The sequence below is a fragment of the Tursiops truncatus genome, chromosome 20 (genome assembly GCF_011762595.2).
Source record: "Tursiops truncatus isolate mTurTru1 chromosome 20, mTurTru1.mat.Y, whole genome shotgun sequence".
In the NCBI taxonomy this organism is placed as follows: Eukaryota; Metazoa; Chordata; class Mammalia; order Artiodactyla; family Delphinidae; genus Tursiops; species Tursiops truncatus.
Genome location: NC_047053.1, coordinates 13,451,459 through 13,477,545, shown reverse-complemented (window position 1 = coordinate 13,477,545; position 26,087 = coordinate 13,451,459). Strand labels below are relative to the sequence as shown.

General features: G+C 48.9%; 1 protein-coding gene across 15 annotated transcripts in view; it reads left to right on the top strand.

Annotated features, from left to right (window-relative positions):
* RPH3AL (rabphilin 3A like (without C2 domains)) overlaps nucleotides 1-26,087 on the top strand; it is a 169,876-nt gene that overhangs the window by 49,027 nt on the left and 94,762 nt on the right. For 14 of the 15 annotated variants that reach the window (XR_012328445.1, XR_012328447.1, XR_012328446.1 and 11 more), the window contains exon 2: nucleotides 22,796-22,907. Coding sequence is in view for 7 of the 15 variants with exons in the window: in XM_073797260.1 (XP_073653361.1) it covers nucleotides 22,831-22,907 (77 nt within the window). In the remaining 8 variants the exon portion in view is untranslated. Of the gene's footprint in view, nucleotides 1-8,809; nucleotides 9,188-22,795; nucleotides 22,908-26,087 lie in introns of those variants that run through there. The other variant, XR_012328448.1, reaches the window with a different exon arrangement.

The window sequence follows — 26,087 nt, the reverse complement described above, 5'->3', positions numbered from 1 at the left end:
TTTTTGGCAGAAGAAGAGAATTCATCAGCCATTGGCAGGGCCACGTAGGGTCCGTGACCAGGTTGGGACCTGCTTGGTCAGCCCGGCCTCCATTGCCAAATTCATTCAGAGCTAACGAAACCTGTGGCTGCTACCCATTTTCTGACTTGGTTTGAACCCAAGGAGCTGAATGTGTTTATGTGGAGACTGTGTCTACAGGCCTCCAGCCTTGGCCATGACAGGGACGTCCCACTGCTTCTCCTTCCTTCAGACACAGCCCTGTTGCCTGCAGATGCCTGCGGGGAGAAGGAACAGGTGTGCACGTATGTTTCTGCAAATGGAGCCTCCTAGGCGCATCCTCCCACTGAGGCTGTGAATCTGGGTTTACAGTTTGTATGCCCAAAATACTCATTTGTAATTTTACTTTTTTTTTTTTTTTTTTTTGGTGTACGCGGGCCTCTCACTGTTGTGGCCTCTCCCGTTGCGGAGCACAGGCTCCGGACGCGCAGGCTCAGCGGCCATGGCTCACGGGCCCAGCCGCTCCGCGGCATGTGGGATCTTCCCGGACCGGGGCACGAACCCGTGTCCCCTGCATCGGCAGGCAGACTCCCAACCGCTGCGCCACCAGGGAAGCCCTTACTTTTTTTTAACACTGGTTTATTATGAAAAATTTAAAATATAAAGCGAAGTTGAAAGAAGTTTGCAGTGTACACCTGTATGCCCACCACTTTAGATTCTACTATTAACATTTTATCACACTTCTGTTTTCCTTGTCTGGACCCCAGTTCAGTGTCATCTCTGGCTGGTGGGTCAGTGAACACACTGTAAATTCTCCATGAGGAGAACACATTCATAACGTAGACAGTGGTAATCAGACAATATGGTCTTCATTAACCAGGTTAATAGGGGAGGTAAAGGGTCGTGGATGACCCTACTCACTGTTAAAGCAAAACTAGTGAAAACAGTTAGTAAGTAGATTGCAAAGTTATTTAGTTAAAAATGTCTAGTATTTAATCCAGGCCATCTGAAAGTATAGAAATACTGCAAGTGCAATAATTTCAAACAATAAAAGTCATACAAATTGTCACACACAAAGAAGGCCACGTGTGTGAAATTCTAGGTGACGTCCTCTTTCCCTTTTGTGGAGTCATCCTTTGTCTCAGAAATAAGCAAAGACCTTGGCAGATACTCTCACCCCTTCCTCCACCAACCCCTGCTCCCTCCAGCCTAGATCCCCTGCGGGGAAGTGGGGGCCCTCACAGTCACCCCTTCAGTCCCCTCTCACCTTCCCCGGGTGGGCCTCAGCTTCTGCTTTGGGCAGGGAGGGGATGTTACCCTAGTTGGCACCGTCCTATGAGGCCACAGCACATCGTGTATTGCTTGGTATATGTGATTCCAGACAACAGACACCTGGCATCAAAACTGCTGCTTTTTAATTATGAAAACTTTTTAAAGCTTTTTATTTTGGAATTATTTTAGGCTTCCATGAAAGTTGCAAGAATGGTTCAGAGAGTTCCTGCATACCCCTCACCCTACCTGCCCTGTTAACATCTCTTATAAGAATATAACCGTTCTCAGTTTTTCCTATCGTTCATGACCTTCATGTTTCTGTAGAGTCCTGGTCAGTTGTTTTATAGTATGTTCCTCTGTTTGGATTCGTCTGGTATTTTCTCATGATTAGACTGCAGTTAGCATTTCGGGCAAGAATACCACCCAAACGATGTTATGTCTTTCTCAGTACATTGTTTCAGGAGGGACGTGATGTCCGTATATCTTATCCCTGGTGATATTAGTCTTGATCACTTGGTTAAGGTCGTGTCTGCCAGCTTTCTGCCCTGTAAAGTTACTGTTTTTTTATTTTGTAATTAATAAATATCCAAGAGAGATACCTTGAGACTATGTAAGTGTCCTGTTTCTCCCCACACTTTTGCTTACTCATCTTAGTGTCCATCCATGGATCTGGCCTGCAACGGTTATTACTGGGGTGTTTTAATGCTGATTCTTCTGTCCCTTCATTCCTTCTGTCCAAGACAGACTGCAGATATATTGCAGGTTCAGTTCCAGACCACTGGGATAAAGCAAATGTCGCAATAAAGTGAGTCACACATTTTCTGGTTTCCCAGTACACATGAAAGTTATGTTTACATGATACTGTAGTCTGTTAAGTGTGCAATAGCATTTTGTCTTAAAAAAAAAACAATGTACCTACCTCACTTAAAAAATACTTTATTGCTAAAAGAAGCAAACTATCACCCGAGCCTTCAGCAAGTTGTAATCTTTTTGCAGTAGTAACATCAAAGGTCACAGATCACAGATCACCATAACAGATATCATAATAATGAAACAGTTTGAAATATTGTGAGAATCACCGAAATGGAGCACAGAGACACACAGTGAGCAAATGCTGTTGGAAAAATGGCCCCATAGACGTGCTAGATGCCGGGTTGCCACACACCTTCAATTTGTTAAGAAACGCGGTATCTGCAAAGCACAATAAAGTGAAGCGCAACAAAACGAGGGGTGCCTGTATTTATTCATTGGTGCCCTTCTGTAAAAGAGAGTTGGCCCCTTTCCCTATTAATTTATATATTTATTCAATTATTTGTATCATATAGACTCACAGATACTTATTTTATCTTATGGGTTATAATCCAACACTACTGTTATTTTTTTTGTTGTGCAAAGTGTTCACCTTTAGCCTTTGAGAGCTCATTATGGAAGTTTCACTGTGAAAGTTTGCAACCCTTACAGAAAAGCTGGACAAACAGTATAAAGAAATCCCTCCACCTAGATTCAGTCATTCTTAGCATTTGACCATGTTTGCTTTCTCTCTCTCTTTCTCTCCCCTGCCCCTCTCCCGCAGTGTTTTCACAAATGCACCATCTGTTGTTTTTTATTATTGAGGTTAATTTGCAGTTCATCTGTCCCCAGGCCACCGGAGGGTGACGGTAAAATGTAAGTGGCCAGTTCCTTGTCCCCTGGAGGCTGTGTAGCTGGTTGCCCTGTCCAGACCCCCGATTCATTCTTCACTGTGCCCCACGCTTTGTTTTTTAACAGCTTTATTGAGGTATAGTTCACATACCACAGAGGTTACCCGTGTAAAGTATACAATTGGGTGGGTTTGGTATATTCGCAGATGGGAGCAGACATCACCACAGCCAGTTTTAGAATATTTTCATCTCCACAAAGAGAAACCCCGTATCCTTTAGCTATTACCTGTCTTCCTCCCCATGAAGCCCTAGGCAACTGCTAATCTATTTTCTGTCTCTACAGATTCGCCTATGCTAGACATTTCATATAAATGGAGTCATGTGCTGTGTTGTCTTTTGCAGCCAGCTTCTTTTAGTGTAATGTATTTGAGCTTCATAGATGTTGTAGCATGAATCAGCACTTTTTTATGGCCAAATAATATTCCATTGTTGGTTACACCGCATTTTGTTTATCTGTTCACCAGTTGATGGACATTTGGGTTGTTTCTACCTTTTGGCTAGTGTGAATAGTGCTGCTATGAACATTTGTGTACAAGTTTTTGTTTGAAAACCTGTTTTCTCTTCTTTTGGGTCTATACCTACGATTAGAATTGCCGGGTCGTGTTGTAATTCTATATTTAAATTTTTGAGGAACTGTCGAACTGTGTTCCACAGTGGCGACACCACTTTACGTTCACACCAGCAGTGAATGAGGGTTCCCATTTCTCTACATCCTTGCTAACACATGTTATTTTCCATTCTTAAAAGTATAGGGGCTTCCCAGGTGGCGCAGTGCTTGAGAGTCCGCCTGCCGATGCAGGGGACACGGGTTCGTGCCCCGGTCCGGGAAGATCCCACATGCCGCGGAGCGGCTGGGCCTGTGAGCCATGGCCGCTGAGCCTGCGCGTCCAGAGCCTGTGCTCCGCGACGGGAGAGGCCACAACAGTGAGAGGCCCGCGTACCGCAAAAACAAAAAAAAAGTATAGCCGTCGTAGTGGACGTGAAGTGGTATCTCACTGTGGTTTGGGCTTGATGGTCTGTTCACGTGCTTTTAGGCATGTGTGTATCTCCTTTGGAGAAATGTCTATTCAAGTCCTTTACCCCTTTTTTAACTGAGTTGTCTTTTTATTGTTGAGTTGTAGGAGTTCTTTATATTTTCTGGATACTAGCCCTTTATCAGATATGTGATTTGCAAATATTTTTTTTCCGTTCTGAGTTATCTTTTCACCTTCTTTTTTTCCATTTTATGAATCATTTCTAGTGCACTCTACGTGGCCATTTGAAACGATTCCTGTTTGGGTGCATGAAGGACAATTTAACTACAAACATACTTATACATATCTTTTGTTGCACAAGTGAACACATTTTGAGGGGTGAAAACATTTCCAAGACCAGAGTGGCAGCTGTTTTAGCATCCTTACCTTCCAGGGTTACGTAGTCACATACTCAACTTTAAAGATTCACACCCATGAGAGAAAGGTGAGCTGTGCTGGCCGTATGGGCCTGGGTAGCAAAGTACCGGCAACGAAGCCACCCATTTTGTTCAAAATCTTGACGGGCAACGTTTATTAATAGACATTTGTATTTATCTCTCAAACACCTGAGACAGACCCGAGCTATAAAAATCAGGACAATAATTTGAATCAGGTTTACAGAAGTAGGGAAGTTATAGGAAGTAAGAGATGGAAAGCAATAATAATTCTGCTGTTTATGAAATTGAATAAAAGGTGTGTATGGTGAGCCTTTGTTCTTTTAATATTTTTCTATAAATATACCATGAAAATATTGAAAGAGACGTATGTTCAGGAAAACATTTAGGATTAGCATTGGTTCTTTGGTGCACAAAATTTTTGAATGTCGATGACATCCACTTTACTTTTTTTCTTCTGTTGCTTATGCTTTTGGTGTGTGAAGGGGTATCCCATTGTGGTTTGGGTTTGCATTCTCATATCTAAGAACCCACTGCCAAGTCTGAGGTCGTGAAGATTTGCCCCTCTATTAACTTCTAAGCGCTTTATAGTTTTAGCTCTTACTTTATAGTTTTAGCTCTTACTAGCTCTTTGATCCATTTAGAGTCCATTTTGTAAATGGTGTGATGTAAGGGTCTAAGTTCATTCTCTTGCATGTGGCTGCCCAGTTTTCATAGCACCATTTGTTGAAAAGACTCTTCTTTCTTCCCTGAGTGGTCTTGACACTCTTGTTGAAAAATCAGTTGATCACAGATGTATGGGTTTAGTTCTGGACTCTCAGTTCTATTCTGGTGCACGTGTTTTGAGTGTCATCTGGGCACGAGGCGCGTCCTGCTCTCAGGGAGTGTTTGGTCCAGAAGGTGAGGTCAGACGCTTTTGTAAACCACCCAAAACTGGGAAGTGCTGGGAAGAGGTAAAAAGTGTTTGTGGAGGGGCTTCCCTGGTGGCGCAGTGGTTGAGAGTCCGCCTGCCGATGCAGGGGACATGGGTTCGTGCCCCGGTCCGGGAAGATCCCACATGCCGCGGAGCGGCTGGGCCCGTGAGCCATGGCTGCTGGGCCTGCGCGTCCGGAGCCTGTGCTCCACAACGGGAGAGGCCACAACAGTGAGAGAGGCCTGCTTACCGCAAAAAAAAAAAAAAAAAAAAGTGTTCGTGGAGATGCCGAGGAGGGAGTCATTGCTTCAGGCTGGGGCAATGGGTGTGGACTGGGGAGCAGCAGGGAGGCTGCCTGGAGGAGGCCTGGGCTTAGTTACAGGATATGATGCCAAGTGTTTCTGTTTGTCTGGAGATAAATTTGGCAAGGTGGCGTAGAGCCTGTGGATGGCTGTGCACTCCCAAGTGAGGACATTGGGCTTGATTTGGAAGTGTCTGAGCAGAGCCGGGCCTTTGCAGGGCCCCTCTGGTGGTGGGGAAGGCTGGGTCGGGGTGGGGGGGTAGCTAGGATGCAGGGGAACCGCTTAGGATCGTAGGGTGACTGAGCTCTGCGTGAGCTCCTGGGTCAGGCAGTGGGAATGGTGGGGAACAAGGGGCTGTCAGAGACCTGTGGCTTCAAGCCGCCCTGCCCTGTGGGCATAGGTGGGGCACAGCAGCGCTTGAGTACCTGCTGCCCATCTCCCGGGCCTCGCACCTCTAATCCCAGCCACTGGCTGCCTGCTCTGGGAAACCCACGCCAGCCTGCATCCTCTGCGGTACCTCCAGCTCTGCTCCAGCCCAGGTAACTGAGCCTTCTCAGAACTCCTCTTCGTCCAGTTCCTGCAGGTCTCGGTTTCTGTGAATTCCTGGCACATTCCTGAGTGCTGGGAGCATGGGAGAGGCTTGGGGAATGCGCCCTGGCTGATTGCTTTCATTAGGTGCCACACGCTGCAGCCAGGGCTCCTTGGGGGCAGAGAGGGTGACAGAAAGTACCAGGAGCCAGCTGCGTGGCCTTGAGCGAGTGGCGGCACCTCTCGAGCATCAGGTCTCGAGCCTCTTCTCATGCCATCCCCTTGGGGTTGTGATGAGTTTCACTTGGTCAGCCTGTGGCCAGCACCTGGCAGGTAGGCAGTGCCCTGTGAAGTCGGCTGCCTTCCCTTCCCAGTTAGGCAGCTCAGGGCCAGGCTGAGCATGTGCAGCGAATTTTGATTTGTGGCCTCCTTCTACAAGCCTCCAAAACTACCTGCAAAATGCCGGTGGTCCTGTTTGGCCTCTTCCCCACTCACCTTCTCTGTACCAAGCCACATTCTGGGGGTGGTCCCCGCTCTCACTCTCAGATGGCCCTCCGCCTGGCTTGAGTCTTTGGCAGTCCTCACCGTGGTCGTTCGTGATGGGCACCCCCAGTTCTTTGGGGTCTTCACCTCTGCCAGAGGAACAGGGCGTGTGCAGAGAAGTTGACAGCTGGCACCTGGGCAGCACGTACTTAACCTTGGAGCTGGAACAGGGAACCGCCTGTTTTTGTTTCCATGAACGAGAGAGGACAGCTGGCCACAGATAGCAGCGAGGTCAGCAGGGGTTGCCTTGCCTCCTGGCTTTATGCAAACAGCCAGGGCCAGGGTCCCCGCCCCGGCTCCGGGGAAGTAGGCGGAAGAAGTGGGCTGAGGGACCTGGCAGAGCCTGAGAAGAGCCACCTAGAGCTGGTATCCGGGCAGGGCTGTCAGAGGCCGCTGCTCCCGGGACCTGAGCACACGGAGGACTACCCTGTCGTCACACCTGAGGCTTGGGTGAGAAGGGGTGGGCCTCTTTTCCTTCCAGAGGCTTCTCTGCTTCATGGAGAGGTTTCTCTTGGGCTCCTCCAATAAGCAGCTGTCAGGTGTGAGCTGAAATCAGATTTCCTTTGCAAAAACTCTGTTTGCTTGGGACTTTCCACACAAATTGCTAAGGTGGAAACAGGCTTATACTTCTGCGTGAAAAGACAGATCGCCTTCACACCCCTCGGTGTGCACCCCAAGCCAGGTGCCTGGCAGCCCCTGGGATGGACGACTTGGGCATTTTCTGAGCAGAGTCCCCCGAGCCACGGACACCTGCTCACCCTGAAGGCTCGATTTTATTCTGGTAACCTATGAGCTGAGTTTCAATTCCATCTCCTGTTCTTTATTTGTTGTGCCATCAACTTTTTTTTTTAATTTTTTAAAAAAATATTTATTTATCTTTGGCTGCATTGGGTCTTCGTTGCTGCACTCGGGCTTTCTCTAGTTGCAGTGAGCGGGGGCTACTCTTCGTTGCGGTGTGTGGGCTTCTCATCGCGGTGGCTCCTCTTGTTGCGGAGCACGGAGCTCTAGGCGGGCAGGCTTCAGTAGTTATGACACATGGGCTCAGTAGTTGTGGTGCATGGGCTTTGTTGCTCCACGGCATGTGGGATCTTCCTGGACCAGGGCTCAAACCCGTGTTCCCTGAATTGGTAGGCGGATTCTTAACCATTGCGCCACCAGGGAAGCCCGCCATAGACTTCTTTTTTGACAGTCTGGTGAATGCTATGGAATGTTTCTCAGAATAATGGCTCTAAATGCACAAACAGGATTACAGAGGATGCCAATTATATTGACTTATCATTATCAGAATTTTTTTTAAAAAAACAAGCTTTTGATACAGTAACCTATGTACTTATTTTATTTTATTTATTTATTTATTTGGGCTGGACCAGGTCTTAGTTGCGGCATGCGGGATCCTTTAGTGGCAACATGCAGGCTCATAGTTGCGGCATTGCGGACTTCTGAGTTGTGGCATGCGGACTCTTAGTTGCAGCATGCATGTGGGATCTAGTTCCCTGACCAGGGATTGAACCCGGGCCCCCTGATTGGGAGCGTGTAGTCTTACCCGCTGGACCACCAGGGAAGTCCCTGTGCTTCTTTTTTGAATCATTAAGTAAACAGCCTTGCAGTAGGTCTAATAACTATTGTAATTTTAAAGTAGTGGTGAGCATGAATAATATTTCGAGGTGTCTGCAGGTCAGTATTGTGGTATGAAAATATCTGTGTTTCTACCAATGACTAAGACACAGGTACTTTTAGAATGACTGTGGTGTGTCGCCTATATTTATAATGAAAGGAAATAGGTGATTTCAGTTATAGGTTAATGAAAATGAAGATACAGTTTGTTCCCATCCAAGTTCATGGCTCCCTTGTTAAGAACTCCCAAGACAAGCAATGACCAAAGGAGATTGTTTTCCTGAATCCACTTTTTGCATCAACCATGACAACTCCCTGTTTTAGATGTAAACCTCTCTCCTGGTCCTGAGGACCCCAGGAACTCCAGGGGGCATTTTAGACCAGCTTAAACACCTATGTGTAGGGGACATGTTGAAGGGGGACATGTTGAAGTCCTAATGCCCAGAACCTCAGAATGTGACCTTATTTGGAAATGGGGGCATTGCCGATGTAATTAGTTAAGATGAGGTCATATCGGAATCTCCTTTGGTCTTAATCCAACGTGATAGAAACACAGGGAGACGGCCACGTGGAGACACAGAGGGAAGAATGCCATGTGAAGATGAAGACAGAGACTGGCGCAAAGCAGCCATGAGCCAAGGAGCACCCAGCATTGCCAGCAGACAGCAGAAGCTAAGGGAGATGCTTCTCTAGACAGATTCTTCTCTGGATCCTGCAGAGAGAGCTTGGCTTTGCCCACATCTCGGTTTTGGACTTCCAGACTCTAAGACTGTTGTAAGCCTCCCAGCTCGTGGTACCTGGTTACAGCGGCTGTCGGAGACTAATACCACGTGGTCCAGCGGGGACTGAAGCACTGCTTTGGGCGCAGCAGCCAGCCTACGAGACTTCCCTCCTCCCCGTGTGTTCGAGGGTGAGTCCTGCCTGAGAAGTCTGGTTGCCCTGGAGCTGGCCGCCATCAACTCTGTGATCGTCTTGATCTGGGACCTCCACCTGCTCTGTTTCAGGCCTTTTAGAAATGACAGAAGTGAGCTGTGCCTCTGGGGACACGTAGGCAGAGCTTGCGGCTGTTAAAATCGGAGGGCTGGCACCTGAAGTGAGAGGGGTAAGAAGTGGGATGCTTTGCATCTCACTTCGGTTGGAGGCTGCAAGTACTGTTGCAGCCTGGAAATGAGAAAACAGTTTCAGTGAGACAAAGAGACGGGCAGGGATTTGGGTCCACTGGAGTGGGCATTTGGGGTGAGGATTTACTTCCCCGGGGAGAAGACCCCTGCAGCGGTATGTGGGGCTCCTAGCTGTGCACCTTGTGGGGCCTTCTAGGGGGTACAGGGAGCTGTCCCGGCTCGCCCTGCAGTCGGCTGAGGTGTGGCACGTGCCTGGTGCAGAGTCAACACTCAGAGCTTGTTTGTTGAATGAATGAATGAGGGCAATGAAGACAAAAGCAGTGCCACTTGTCTTTCTGAGGCCAGCAGCCCACTCGGCCCTGTGCCTCAGTGGGGATGTGCCCTGGGGCGTCTAGGATGGACTGCTTTTTGCAGAGCACAGACAGGAAAGGCTGCAGGAATCTGAGCTAGGGCTGAGGGGTCTTAGAGAGCCCCACCCGAGAGGAGGAACCTGAATGGGCCATGAGGACAGGTAGGGTGCCCTCACTTGTCTGACTCTTCCTAAGTCACCCTTAGAAAAATGCTCCAGAAGTAAATTCACCTGTAATCCCAAACCCTGCTCTCTGACACACGAACTCTGCATTTTCCTTGTGGGCCCATGACTGTTATATTGTGTGTCTATGATGTGGTCTACACGTCTTGCACTTACTCTTGCTGTAAACCCTTTTCCAGATCATTTGTCATTTTTAACATTGACTGTGACATTGTGCCGGTTGGGCTACTGTTGACCATTCAAGAGTTAGAGCCCTTTGGGGATTTCCAACTTTTTTTTTTTTTTTAATATGTATTTATTTATTTGGCTGTGTCGGGTCTTAGTTGCGGCATGCAGGATCTTTAGTTGTGGCATGCAGGCGGGATCTTAATTCCCTGAGCAGGGATCAAACCCGGGCCCCCTGCGTTGGGAGTGTGGAGCCTTACCCACTGTACCACCAGGGAAGTCCCTTCCCACAGTTTTAGCTGGTATAAACTGCTTTGCAGAGTGGGCCTGAGGCAGGATAGGTGAGACCTGCTCAGTGCAGGGGCCTGCGTGTGGCTGGGAGGAAGATTAAGGGGCGGGGGGAGGTCACAGTGCCCAGCCTTTAATTCTAGTCTAGGGACGCTGGGCCTTATTCCATGGGCTGTGGTAAACTCTCGAAGGTCAGTGTTCATTCTGTAAAGGCGGACCTGCATCCTGTGTCCTGAGAGCTGCCTTCTTCGTGGGGTTAACAGAAGTAAAGACCCACCCGCTCTGGGACACAGAGTGGAGTGAAATGCTGAGGGGAGACAAAGGGGGTCCATTCCGAGTTGGGGTTCGGTGGGGAGGAGAATCCCCAGAGGGTCGGTGCTGGGCCTCTGCAGGTAGACAGTGTACAGGGAAGGCGGGTCACGGGAGAACTTCCAGAAACAGAGCCGAGCAGCCGGAACACATCCAGGCTCCCAGCGATGAGAGTGGAGACCCTGCGGAGGGATGTGGTGGCAGGTGAGGCCGGAAGGATGGTTTGGGCCAGATCATGGACGGCCTTCGCGCAGCTTGGGTTTTTCCCTTCGGCACTGGGGAGCCATCGAAGGTTTAGAGCAAGGGAATGGCATGGTCTGACCTACACTTTAAGGATGATCTCTCTGGCTACAAGTGAAGGGGGTGAGGTGAGCCTCAGGAGGTCCAAAGGCCAACCGGGAAGCTTTTGCCAAAGTCTGGGCAAAGATAGGGGGAGAATCGAATGGGGAGGGGGAGAGAAGTCACCCAAGGAAGCACATCTGGCACGGTGCCCGCTGATAGGGTGACTCCTAGGGACGTTTGTCAGGCAGTAGCTTCCCCGGGACTCCTGTCTCATCTCCTGAATCCTCTCCAGCCTTGCTTCGTGCATAATTAGCCCAAGAGAGGTTCCCTCGGATTTCAGACAGGCCTTCGATGCTTCCTGTCTGAATCTTTCATCCTCCGAGTGCAGCGTGACAGGTGGAGGAAACACTGATGTCTCCACTCACCGTATCTTGCTGCTATTATCATGTTTCCCGAATCATAGTAATGGAGCAGATGTCAGGGTCTGTTGCTAAGGGTTCCCTGGAATATTAATACCCTGGGTGTAGAACTGCAGGCTCTTAGACGGTGTCTTTGAGGCCTCGGGAAGCACGGGCTGCGTGGCCAGTATGCTTTTACATTCGTCCCTGCTTTTCCTCCCTCCTTTAGACCCTCATTTCCTCCCCCTGACCACCCCCCACCCCGCCGCCCCTGCCCAGGCACAGTTGGTTGTCCAAATGGCAAACCCAGCAGCAGCAGTGAATGGGCAGCCACCATCCCCTCCCACACCCAGGGCAGGCATGACTAAAGGATCGCAGTGTTCTTTCCAGAGGCTGATGCAGGCTCCAGCTCCTTTCCTGCGTGACTCTCCAGGCATCAGCTCAGATTTGGCACTGGGATGACACCCCTTTTCCGGCCCTGTACAGGCCACCCGAGATGGCTCCCAGGCCCTCCCCCAGACCCCTCTCCTCTGAGCTTATCCTCTGGCACGTGGGTGGGGAGCAGAATGGGTTTTACTTGCTTCTTGTGCCTCCTGTTTTGCCTCCCTCATCTGGCCTTTTGGCTTTTCCACTGCTCACAGTTTGCAGATCAAACTCTAAATAGCTCTGGGAGGTTGGACGCAGCAGGATATTGAGACCAGGGTTGGGATTTTGTCTACCAAATGCCATTTGTATCAGCTATCTATTGCCATGGTAATGCCACGTAACATCCATTCCCTAACTGGGTGGCTTATGACATTTCTTTATTGCTTCTGAGTCTGTGGGATGGCTGCTGCTCTTGCCTGGGCCTCATGTCTCCTTCATCCTGGTTCAGCCACTCCCAGAAGACCCACCTGCGCCTGTGTGGAAAGATGCACTTTTGTTCTCTCTCAGTGGCTGTTTGGACCTGGCGTCCTACACTTGTTGGTGACTTGTGTTTGCCTTTGCACGTGGTGTCCCCTCCTAGACCCTGCGGCTCCTTTCAGCCCTTCCATCCCCCCTGCCTCTTTCTTGCTGCTCTCCCTGTATCATCTCTGCTCTTCCCACAAGGTCAGACCCTACGGCTCCATGAACGCTCTTCCATTCACATCCCAGCCTGGGGCGTCACACATGGCTCAGTTGTATGTACCAGTGAAAGTTTCCCTGAAATAAAACCAAGGAGGTGAAAACACCAGGGTCTGAAGGTGAAAAGAGAACCCCACCAGGAGAGGGTGCGGGCGATGAGGAGCTGTCCTTGCTTGGTAGTTACCTTTGTCCTTGTGGTCCTGTAGGCAGGGCAGAGCCTCCGTGGGTAGGTGTGATCCTCTCGTGTGATCCTCTCGAGGGGCAGGTTGTTTTGCCCTCCGGTATCTTTTTCAGAATCTGGTACATCTCAGAGACAGCTGCAGGCTAGGAACGTTTTCCAGGCTGTGTTAAAGAGACTGTAACATTTGGAAGGTTGGGTCAAACGGCAGTGTTTTCCTGGGTTAGTAATGATGTGAGCTGTTCTTTGGAGTTTACAGGCTCGTGTTTTCATTTCGTCTTCTCTGAGGGCCTGTGTGGAGGTGGAGACCCCAGCCCTCTGTAGAGAGAACTCGGCTGGCGAGGTGTTACCTGACCGCCGGGTCACCGGGCTCTCAGGCCGGTGTGGCTTCACCAGATTCTGAGCCCACAAAGTCCATTAAGAGGGAGAAGCCTTCTTTTAAGTAGACTTGAATGTTTGCAGAGAAGTGGTCTTTTTTTTTTTTTTTTTTTTTAGTGATTAGGACTGTACACATCATTAAAAGCAACTTGTTGGAGATTTACAGACAGATTCTTGCATCTCTGAGTTCTGAGTTTGAAAATACAAAAGTCCACATGAGGCGGACGGGACACAGCTGCCTGCAGCAGAACTCTTTGTAGTGAATGATTCTAGATGCTCTTTGGAGGTGCAGTTCAAAAAAAGATACACTTCCTTTCCCTTTGGGGAATTTATCCTAAGGAAATAATCAGAAGTGGGCACAAAGATTTATCTCCCAGGATATCCATTTTAGGGCTGAAGATAATAGAATAAAATTGGAAACAATCTGTGTGCCTCCCCCAGGAGGCAAATGATGAAATATATCCAGAATACGAAGTTGCAATTAAGAATCATGTTTTTGAGGACTTTTAATAAGGTGAGAAAGTGCGGTATGATAAGAAAGCAGAGCAAACAGCGTGTGTAGTGAGAACCCAATTTTATTCAAAATCTGTGTACAGACACCTAGGAACCATGGGAAGATCTTCCACGAAGACGGTGAGTCTTCATCTGGGGGTGGGTGCTGAGTGCGTTTAGGGTGCATGTTCGGCCGTGCCCGGGAGAGCCCACGGGAGCTTGCATTTTTTTTTTTTTTTTTTTTTTTTTTTTTGCTTTACACGGGCCTCTCACTGCTGCGGCCCCTCCCGCCGCGGAGCACAGGCTCTGGACGCGCAGGCCCAGCGGCCACGGCTCACGGGCCCAGCCGCTCCGCGGCATGTGGGATCTTCCCGGACCGGGGCACGAACCCGCGTCCCCTGCATCGGCAGGCGGACTCTCAACCACTGCGCCACCAGGGAAGCCCCGGGAGCTTGCATTTTGACTTGCCCAGTGGAGTCGGCTGTGACTCCGTCATTTGCCTGCCGCGGCTAACGCCAGGGTGACACGCTTTTGGCTTTAAGGAGCAGAGAGTTGATCTCCCTGTAAGAAGGTTCGCTTTCATAGATCTGCCTTGGAAGTTTCCTGGGGCTCACAAACCTCTACCCCCTAGGAATCTTCTCAGGAAACCAGCACCGGGCAAGTTGTGATTCTGTCCCCCCCACGGGTCCCCTGAGCCCTTGTGCTGCAGGGTTTAGAAGCGCTGGCGAGGGTGCTGCTCAGCTTGTCTCGCCCAGCGGGGTGCAGGCGGCACCCGGAGGCCCTGGTGGGCCCCTCCGCAGGGAGGTGGCTCAGACAGAGCACCTGGGCACTCACTACCACGTGGGGAGTCCTGAGGAACAGACTGCCTAGGAGTGACCACGCCACAGGGCATAGTGAGAGCCCAGCCCTGCTCCGAGCGTGTCTGGCTTGTTGTCTGAGTTCCTGCTTGTCTGGGAAAGGCCATTTGTCTGAGGAAATCAGCTCCACTGCAGTTTATTCACTAAACACCTACTTTGTAGCCGGCCCTGTGCAGGGATGGAGAGAGGATGCAGGCCCCCCAGGGAGCCCACGAACACGTGCACACACACACACACCCCCATCCTTCAGCCTCTTCCCTCACAGCTGGAAGGACCTCCGAGACAGGCCGGGCCCAGGTGCTGCTCCTCCCCTCGTTTAGAGCAAGGCCAGAGCCCCCGTGCAGCCCTCCGCCTGCAGACCCGGCTGCCTCTGTTCCCCTCCAGGCTCTGGGCCATTTCCACTTGTGAATGTGTGGGTTCGCCTTCCTGCTTTTTACTTACCTTCTTTAAGCCCCTGTTTTGGTCCCTCATCATTTGATTTTTTTTTCCAAGTTGGATCTATACTTCTCTTATGCAAAAATCCCATTCTTTTTTTTAAAATTTCTTTCTTTATTTGGTCGCTCCGGGTCTTAGTTGCGGCTTGCCAGCTCTTCTGTTGTGGCATGCGAACTCTTAGTTGCAGCATGCATGTGGGATCTAGTTCCCTGACCAGGAATCAAACCCGGGCCCCCTGCACTGGGAGTGCAGAGTCTTACCCACTGTGCCACCAGGGAAGTCACCTCATCATCTGATTTTTGTCCAGGACAGATCGAAATGTGTCAGTACAAAGGTGCGGTCCGTATTCAGCTCACAGGCACTGCCCTTTGGAAGTCTGAAGGACCCAGCTCTTAAGAGGGCCTGGACCTTGGGAAGGGCACCTCCTGCCCTGCTGCTCCTCGAGGCCCCGGCCGGAGGCGGAGCAGAGCCCAGGAGGTGTGTTGGGTGGTTGTGAGCACACAGCTTGGCAGAAGAGGGGGTGCGGGAAGCCGGGGACAGGGGCCGGCTGGCGGCCGAGGAGCTGGCAGCCAGCTCAGACTGCAGAGGTTTGGGGAACCTAAGCTGACTCTGTCGGCGGTTTCCTAAGACATGTTTCCCCAAGCTGCCCTTCCCCTCCCCCCACCTGTCCCGAGATCGCTCCGCGTGGGCGAGGGACAGCTGTGCCTTCCGAGGTGCCAGCCACAGCCCGGGGCAGGCCCCTCAGTCCCTGGACGGGGCATGAGTTCTTGCTCGGAGCCACGGCTGTGGACATGCTCAGCTGCGAGCTTACCGTCGTCGAAGACCCTGCCACCAGTGCCCAAGGCCCCAGGCCCCGGCAGGGGACGTCTCTCTCATCTCCCTGCACCTCTCTGAGGTGTTGGGCTCCGTGGGCTCATCTTCCTCAAAGCTCCAGAAGCGAGAAGGGTGGGGGACCCAGAATGCCTCCTCCTCCCTGCCCCGGGGACCAGGCTGGGGTGGGGACTCAGATCCCCCCACCAGGTTGGAGCAGCGACCAACCTCCCACCCCAGGATCCTTCTCCAGTCCCCCGCCTGCTATCCCTGCATCCCTCCTGCAACTCAGCGGGTGGGAATCTGTTGGAATTGCCCAGGGCAATCCCTCCAGCCTGTCTGTCTCAGCTCAGTCGGGTACTGATGGGGAAACTGAGGCCCAGGGAAAATAACTGATTGTTCCTGGTCTTCCAGTAAGTTTGCATAAAAGCCAGACTCTCCAGGTCTTTTCTCTCCCAGTTGAGTCATCCTCACTGCCACGAAACCTTTCCCTTCATACTTACAGCACAAGGTGGCCCGGTGCAGAAAAAGTAGTATTGGTTAAGGGTTAGCAGACCTGCATAGGTGTGACCTTTTCTCAGTCTCTCATCCTCATTCTTTTGTCTTCTGCCCAACAAAAAATAATTAGATGGAGGAAGAACAGAACAGAGTCTGTGGGTGGTTGCAGAATCATTTTGGCTCAAGTTAAACAAAGCAGGGCTTCCCTGGTGGCGCAGTGGTTGAGAGTCCGCCTGCCGATGCAGGGGACGCGGGTTCGTGCCCCAGTCTGGGAAGATCCCACATACCGCGGAGCGGCTGGGCCCGTGAGTCACGGCCGCTGAGCCTGCGCACCCGGAGCCTGTGCTCCGCAACGGGAGAGGCCACAGCAGTGAGAGGCCCGCGTACCGCAAAAAAAAAAAAACAAAGCAAAGAAAAGGAATAGACCTCAGATGGGTCAGAGGACAGATAAATGTTAGTTCTCTTGTCAGTGATCCCAAAACTCTGGCCCCCTAAAAAGTGACCCAGGGACTTCCCTGGCGGTCCAGTGTTTAAGACTTCGCTTTCCAATGCAGGGCATATGGGTTTGAACCTGGTCAGGGAGCTAGAATCCCACATACCTTGTGGCCAAAAACCAAGACATAAAACAGAAGCAATATTGTAACAAATTCAATAAAGACTTTTAAAATGGTCCACATCAAAAAAATAAAAAAAAAAAGAAGTGACCCAAAGGGGACAAAAGAAGTTCATTCTTTAGAGGTTCGTTTGGGGGCGATGTGTTTGGGGCAGTGAGGAGCTGCTGCCTCTCCACCTGTGTTTGCTGCTGTCTCCTGGACGTCCCTACCTGTCCCGCTGTAAAGGAGGTGAAGGTTCGAGCATGAGAGCACAGGGTCCCTTCTTTCTTCCCACCTCCTCCCCCGGCTCAGGTCCACTCCCTTTTGGTTCAGAAGCTTCTGCAGATGATGGAATTCCCACCCTGAGATTCCCCGGCTTGCCCCTCCCTCTGGGTCACCACTGGTGCATCCCTGCTTTTGTGAGGGTACCTGGCAGAGCAGAGGGGCCACCTGCATACTCACTGCACCCAGCTGCAGCAGGGTGGGCAGGAAGGCTCAGGGCCTTCTAGTGCTGGGAGCAGTGGCCCGAGACACGGTGCCCCCTGCAGGCCACGGCAGGAATTGCAGTGCCTATGAGGTGATGGACACCTAGTTAACCCTGGGCACAGCCTGTCCCTGTTAGGGACACCCCATCACTTCCATTTCTTGAAGCTCCCAGAATATTTTTTAAAATAATAAGGAAACAGGGCTACTGAGATAAGTGTGTTTTAAATGTTTACTTGGAACAGAGTAACGCTTTTCACACCCATGCAGCAGTGTGACTGCGCTATTCACAAGATAACAGAACTTATTAAAAAAAACAACAAAACAATCATGAGAGATTACTACAAGCAACTCTATGCCAATAAAATGGACAACCTGGAAGAAATGGACAACTTCTTAGAAATGCACAACCTGCCGAGACTGAATCAGGAAGAAATAGAAAATATGAACAGACCAATCACAAGCACTGAAATTGAAACTGTGATTTAAAATCTTCCAACAAACAAAAGCCCAAGACCAGATGGCTTCACAGGCGAATTCTAGCAAACATTTAGAGAAGAGCTAACACCTATCCTTCTCAAACTCTTCCAAAATATAGCAGAGGGAGGAACACTCCCAAACTCATTCTACGAGGCCACCATCACCCTGATACCAAAACCAGACAAGGATGTCACAAAGAAAGAAAACTACAGGCCAGTATCACTGATGAACATAGATGCAAAAATCCTCAACAAAATCCAACAGCACATTAAAAGGATCATACACCATGATCAAGTGGGGTTTATTCCAGGAATGCAAGGATTCTTCAAAGTACGCAAATCAATCAATGTGATACACCATATTAACAAATTGAAGGAGAAAAACCATATGATCATCTCAATAGATGCAGAGAAAGCTTTTGACAAAATTCAACACCGATTTATGATAAAAACCCTCCAGAAAGTAGGCACAGAGGGAACTTTCCTCAACATAATAAAGGCCATATATGACAAACCCACAGCCAACATCATCCTCAATGGTGAAAAACTGAAAGCATTTCCACTAAGATCAGGAAGAAGACAAGGTTGCCCACTCTCACCACTCTTATTCAACATAGTTGTGGAAGTTTTAGCCACAGCAATCAGAGAAGAAAAGGAAGTGAAAGGAATCCAAATCAGAAAAGAAGAAGTAAAGCTGTCACTGTTTGCAGATGACATGATACTATACATAGGGAATCCTAAAGTTGGTACCAGGAAACTACTAGAGCTAATCAATGAATTTGGTAAAGTAGCAGGATTCAAAATTAATGCACAGAAATCTCTGGCATTCCTATACACTAATGATGAAAAATCTGAAAGTGAAATCAAGAAAACACTCCCATTTACCATTGCAACAAAAAGAATAAAATATCTAGGAATAACCCTACCTAAGGAGACAAAAGACCTGTATGCAGAAAATTATAAGACACTGATGAAAGAAATTAAAGATGATACAAATAGATGGAGAGGTATACCATGTTCTTGGATTGGAAGAATCAACATTGTGAAAATGACTCTACTACCCAAAGCAATGTACAGATTCAATGCAATCCCTATCAAACTACCACTGGCATTTTTCACAGAACTAGAACAAAAAATTTCACAATTTGTATGGAAACACAAAAGACCCTGAAAAGCCAAAGCAATCTTGAGAACAAAAAACGGAGCTGGAGGAATCAGGCTCCCTGACTTCAGACTATACTACAAAGCTACAGTAATCAAGACAGTATGGTACTGGCACAAAAACAGAAATATAGATCAGTGGAACAGGATAGAAAGCCCAGAGATAAACCCACGCACATATGGCCACCTTATCTTTGATAAAGGAGACAGGAATGTACAGTGGAGAAAAGACAGCCTCCTCAATAAGTGGTGCTGGGAAAACTGGACAGGTACATGTAAAAGTATGAGATTAGATCACTCCCTAACACCATACACAAAAATAAGCTCAAAATGGATTAAAGACCTAAATGTAAGGCCATAAACTATCAAACTCTTAGAGGAAAACATAGGCAGAACACTCTATGACATAAATCACAGCAAGATCCTTTTTGACCCACCTCCTAGAGAAATGGAAATAAAAACAAATGGGACCTAATGAAACTTCAAAGCTTTTACACAGCAAAGGAAACCATAAACAAGGCCAAAAGACAACCCTCAGAATGGGAGAAAATATTTGCAAATGAAGCAACTGACAAAGGAGTCATCTCCAAAATTTACAAGCAGCTCATGCAACTCAATAACAAAAAAACAAACAACCCAATCCAAAAATGGGCAGAAGACCTAAATAGACATTTCTCCAAAGAAGATATACAGATTGCCAACAAACACATGAAAGGATGCTCAACATCACTAATCATTAGAGAAATGCAAATCAAAACTACAATGAGATATCATCTCACACCAGTCAGAATGGCCATCATCAAAAAATCTAGCAACAATAAATGCTGGAGAGGGTGTGGAGAAAAGGGAACCCTCTTGCACTGCTGGTGGGAATGTGAATTGGTACAGCCACTGTGGAGAACAGTATGGAGGTTCCTTAAAAAGCTACAAATAGAACTACCATATGACCCAGCAATCCCACTACTGGGCATATACCCTGAGAAAACCATAATTCAAAAAGAGTCATGCACCAAAATGTTCATTGCAGCTCTATTTACAATAGCCAGGAGATGGAAACAACCTAAGTGTCCATCATCAGATGAATGGATAAAGAAGATGTGGCACATATATACAATGGAATATTACTCAGCCATAAAAAGAAACGAAATTGAGCTATTTGTAATGAGGTGGATGGACCTAGAGTCTGTCATACAGAGTGAAGTAAGTCAGAAGGAGAAAGATATATACCGTATGCTAACACATATATATGGAATTTAAGGGGAAAAAAAACATCATGAAGAGCCTAGGGGTAAGAAAGGAATAAAGACACAGACCTACTAGAGAATGGACTTAAGGATATGGGGAGGGGGAAGGGTAAGTTGTGACAAAGTGAGAGAGTGTCATGGACATATATACACTACCAAACGTAAAATAGATAGCTAGTGGGAAGCAGCCGCATAGCACAGGGAGATCAGCTCGGTGCTTTGTGACCACCTGGAGGGGTGGGATAGGGAGGGTGGGAGGGAGGGAGACGCAAGAAGGAAGAGATATGGGAACATATGTATAACTGATTCACTTTGTTATAAAGCAGAAACACACCATTGTAAGGCAATTATACTCCAATAAAGATGTAAAAAAAAAAAAAGCCACGTAGGCAAAGAGTCATAAACTAAAAAAAAAAACAAATCGTAGCTGAAATGGGACTGGTTTAAAGTTGTTTGATGAGCGTGTCATTTTTGAGCCCACCTTTTTTTTTCCTGGACTGGATGTGAGTCTCCTTTGGGAGAAGGTCAAGACTTTAAATGTGGGGAGGCCTTTGGTGACGGTGGCACCAGCAGCCCTCCCAGCACTGGGCCTGGCCGTGGGGACTCCACATGCGACTCTTTGGGGCCTGGGTTAACTCAGGTCTCGCTCTCAAGGTGGCTGACAGTGGGGAGTGGGTGCCTGGATCAGCTGAGTGGAATAGAGAGCCCACTGTGGTCAAGGTAGTGGGCTTGGTCCCTGAATGGGTCAGTTAGCTGCAGTCTGCATGCTGCCCCCTGCTGGTCATCACAGAAATAGGTGACATTGGTCTAGAACAACAGTTCTCAAACTACGGTCCAGGGATCTCTGGGGGTTCCCAACGCCTTTCGGGGAGTCCACAAAGTAAAAACTATTTTAATAATAATAATAATACACTTGGTCAAGTTCTCTCACAAATATACAGGTGAAAAGTTCATTGGCATGAATGCCACATTGGAACTAAACTTTAAGAAACTACCGTCTGTTGAGTTTGGGTACAGTGTGAAAGAATGTCCACAGTTATCTGGGAAGGCTATTAAAATACTCCACCCTTTCCCAGCTATAGCATGTAGCTGTGAGAGTCTGGATGTCCTTCATGTACTTTAACAAATCTACGTATCACAAAAGATTGAATGAAATGTCAGATATGAAGCTGACTTTTGTTTAGCCAAACATTACATAGATTTGTAAAAATGCAAAACAATACCATTATTCTCACTAACTGTTTTTGTTTTGAAAATACAGTTTTTCAATAAACTATGTGAGCATCTCACGGGTTTATTATGTTTTGATGAATTGACAATTAAAATTTTTTCTCAGTGTTAATTTCTAATATGGTAAATCTCGATAGCTATGGCCCATATCCTTTGGAGTTCTCAAGAATTTTTGATAACAGTTTAATGAGATGTAGTTCACGTACCATAAAATTCAGACATTTAAAGGGTACCGTGCAGTGGTTTCAGTGAATTCACAAAGTTATGCAACTGTCACCACTATCTAATTCCAGAACATTTTCATCATCCAAAAAAGAAACCCTGAGCCCGTTAGCAGTCACTCCCATTCCTTCCTCCCCTCTACCCCCAGCCCCTGGCAACCACTAATCTACCTTCTGTCTCTGTGGATCGGCCCAGTCTGGACATTTTATAGAAATAGAACCATACGCTATGTGGTCTTTTGTAACTGGCTTCTTTCGCTTAGCGTGTTTTCAAGGTTCATGCATGTTGTGGAGCCTGTGTCAGCGCTCCATTCCCTTTTATGACCAAACAGTATTCCATTGTACACGTTTTATCCATTCATCAGTTAGTGGACATTTGAATGGTTTCCACTTTTTGGCTGTTATGAATAATGGCTGCTGTGAATATTCATGTACAATTTCATACGTGGACATACGTTTTCTGTTCTCTTGTGTTTATACTTCAGGGTCCTTTCTGGGTCTTATGGTAACTCTGTGTAACATTTAAGGAACTGCCAGACTAATTTCCAGCCTCGGTGATTTTTAAGAGTGTAAGGGAGTCCTGTGTTTGAGAACCACTGGTCTGGAGGGGATTAGACCAGGGGAGTGTGGATAACTCAGTACTACCCCTCGTCTTTGCTCTGGGATTGGAATTCCCTCAAACTCATCCCTCTCTCTTCCCCTCCTTACTCTCCCCACCAACACACATCCTTGGTGGCAAGGAGAAAGCCAGCTAAGCTAGGCTGCACAAGTTAAGCCCCCAGCAAGCTCTGGAGCAGGGTCTCCTCCCTGCAGGATTCCCAGGGGGGCCATTTTCATCGTGGTCCCCATGAAGCAAAGCAGGGGTGGTACTTGGAGGGTGCAGGGATCAAACGCCCTTGGGACTTGCCCGCTACTTTGAAAACTGCTGAGGTGTGCCTGTTTTCTCCTTCCGATTCTGTCCCTTTGACATCCTGCCGGTCAAGTCCAACCTTGTCACTTAGCTGCGTGATCCACCTAGTTACCCCTCCCAGAATCACGAGTCTTTTGAAAGAGGAGCTTTGAGGGAATAGCATTTAGCTGGAGGAGTGATTCTGCTGGTGAGATTCCAGACATCCTCGGGGACGGGGTGGGGATGGGGCAGGGGCCGGCAACGGACAGGGATAGGTTAGAAGTACCGGTTTTGGGTGTCTGAGGGACCCTGTCTGCCGTCTGTACCCCAGCCAATGACGTGCCCTTTCTTCTTCCCTCTTCTCCCCTCAGATGTGACTCCACACCCCGACTGGGTGTTCCAAGTCATGGCCGACACCATCTTCGGCAGCGGGAATGATCAGTGGGTTTGCCCCAATGATCGGCAGCTTGCCCTGCGAGCCAAGTGAGTACCTCTAGGGCTTGGCCGGGCCCTGCCTTCCCTCCCCGCTCCTAGTTCCTCTCCTTTCTTTGACAAGATTCAATCCCAGGCCCCCAGAAAGAGCAGTTTGGAGACAAGTGCCCGTCTAATACACACCACACTCCTGGCGCTGAGCTGGGCACCTCACAGCCATTCACTCATTTAACTGCCGTATGGAATGTATTCCCATTTCTCAGATGAGGACAGCGAGGCTGAGGTCCTCACCCAAGTCACCCACCTTGTCAGTGGCAGGGCTGGGACTCCCCTGGGTCCATCTGACCCCACACCTATGTTCCTTCGATCACAATAGGCTCCAGGGAGCCAGGCCACTTCCTTTACCTTCTCTGTTAAGAGTATAAATCCCCCATCACTGAGCCTTCAGTCCCTGAGTCCCTGGCAGCGGGGAGCCTTTGATCTCTGGATGCCCACTTCATAGTTGAGTTGACAGACCAAAGGCTTGTCTAATTTATGAAGAGCTGCCCTCTGGGCTGAAACACACAACCAGCCTTGAAGCATCCCAGGTCTCTGCCATGCTCGTGTCTGGGTCTCTCTTGTTCTGGTTTGCCCTCAGTTTTCCTGTTATCTCTCAGCTTGGTGACCCCTCAGCTGTAGTTAGATCAGCCGATCTCCACCCACTGCCCCCCTCCGTGGCTGGAGACCAGGGGCTCCCAGATGCCTCTCCAGCCTTCCAGTCTCTTCCTGTCCCTCCAGGGTGTTGGGGGTCCCTGGGATCAAATAAGCCCAAGAGTGCCTCTTCATCTGTCAAGTCGTGCTGGGTACAGGAGCCAGCATTTCCCAAATGGAACCAAGTTCAAGAGATTTGCAATTAAACCTTGTGAGCCTGCAGGGGACAGAGCTGAAACATCAAAAGAGGATAGAAAAATTAATCTGAAATGCCCAAGAAGAGTGGAGTCCTGCGTGATTTGCAGGACTCTTTGCATCACAGTTAATTTGTCTCACTGGGATGGCTCGGCTCTTTTAGCCCCCATGTGGCCCCTGTGGGGGAGAGACCAGGGGTGAAACCGTCCTCTCTCCCTCTCTGCTCTGACACCAGGCGAGATGATGCGTCCTCCGTGGCTGGATGTGAGGAGCTGGCGAGAGCTGTGCTCTTGTAGGAGGGCCCGGTGTGACCCCTGGTGACCCCGCCGGCATTCCCTTTGGCTCTCTGTGACCTGGTCTTGCGCTCAGCAGCAGCCAGAAACTGTTGTAGCACCTTTTATCTATTTATTTATTTTTGGCTGCATTGGGTCTTCGATGCTGCACGCGGGCTTTCTCTAGTTGCGGCGAGCGGGGGCTATGCTTCGTTGCGGTGTGCGGGCTTTTCATTGCAGTGACTTCTCTTGTTGCGGAGGACGGGCTCTAGGTGCGTGGGATTCAGTAGTTGCGGTACGCGGGCTCAGTAGTTGTGGTGCACGTGCTTAGTTGCTCCGCGGCTCGTGGGATCTTCCCGAAACAGGGCTCGAGCCCGTGTTCCTTGCATTGGCAGGCGGATTCTTAACCACTGCGCCACCAGGGAAGCCCGTAGCACCTTTTAGAAGAGTAAATGCTTTTATCTCCTCCCCGGGGTGTGCTGCCTTGTAATGCCAGGCTCCTTAAAGGAGGGTGTTACAGATTCCCGCAGCCAGGGACAGGTGAATGTGTACCCCTGCCCACTCCAAGGCCTGGCCTCCCTTCCTGTCCCCACCAGTCCTGCCCCGTTCCCATTCTTCGCTTTCCTCAGCTCTGTGAGGGTCACTTAAAAAAGTATTAGTCTAGGGCAAGGTATTTTTTTAAATTAAAGTATAGTCGATTTACAGTATTATATTAGTTTCAGGTGTACAACATAGTGATTCAATATTTTATAGATTATACTCCATTTGAAGTTATTGTAAAAATTATTGGCTATGTTCCCTGTGCTGTACACTATATCCTTGTAGCTTATTTATTTGATCCATAGTAGTTTGTACCAAGGCATTTTTTTAAATTGGAGAAATAGGCAGTCTAGAAGTCTAGACCTCTCCAATGCAGCACATTACTTTATGCCTTCGTGCCTTTGCATGTTCAGTGTCCTTTGCCTGAATGCCAACTCCCTGCTTCCATTGGGGGAGCTCCTATTCATCCTGCAAAACCCAGCACAAATGCTACCTCTTTGGTTAAGCTGTTCCTAATGGTCTCACCCATGATCATTATAAAAATCATCACTGCCACTTATTCAGCAACTGGGCATCTGCTATGTACAGAGCACTTTATATACCCTCCTTATTTCATCTTCCTGGCATCCCTTAAAGAGACAGATCAAGAAATCAAGGATGAGCAGCTATCCAAGTTCTCATACCTGGGAAGGGACAGAGCCATAAGATGAGACCACCCATTGGACTTCAGAATCTGAGTCCTTCACCTTAACCAGCCTGGGATGGCTTTCTCTCTACTCACAGAGAAAGGACATGCTTTTTAGCTCTCCCAATTTATACAGTGTCGGCAGTGCTTGGATGCAAGAGCTGGACTGGGTGGTGACGTGAGACCACCAGTGTCCATCCGTTTCAGGGAACCACTAGGAAGGCATCCACACCCTCATCTTCCTGCCCTGTATCCTGTGTCACAATCTCTTGCCTGCTGCCGCTTCTTTAGGGGAGCCCTTCTAGAGCTGCTCCCCTGCCTGGGTCAGTTCCCCTTATTTGTACATCCTCCTCACGACCACCCGCGTGGCCTGCCCAGTGGCTCGTCCCAGCACCTAGCGAGCCTGGCATCACAGTGGATCCTCAATAAATAGGTATTGAATGAATGGCTCTCCGAATTTTTCAGTAAATAAATATTTTTGTAACTGATCGGGCATCCATCTCCCCCAGAATATTGTAGTTCTGGAGGGCAGTGACCTTGCCACCTTGTCCGTCTCTGTGTTCCCACCACCTGGCGCAGAAAGTCTGGGAGAAGCTGGGCCCCAGGGCAGGGAGTTGGGGCTCGGTCCACTGCTGCCACTCTCACCAGCCAGAAAAATAGAAAGGGTTGGAGTTCTTCCCCTCAGTCCTGGGGCTCTGGGCCGGGCCCCAGCCCCGCCTCGCCACACTGGCCGGCCCTCCCGCTCCTCCAGGGTAACCTCGTGCCCTGGATCCCTCTAGTTTTCAGAATGCTGCGTGAATATCCTTTTATCCTCAGTGCTTGTTTTTAACCTAATTACCAGTCTTTCCT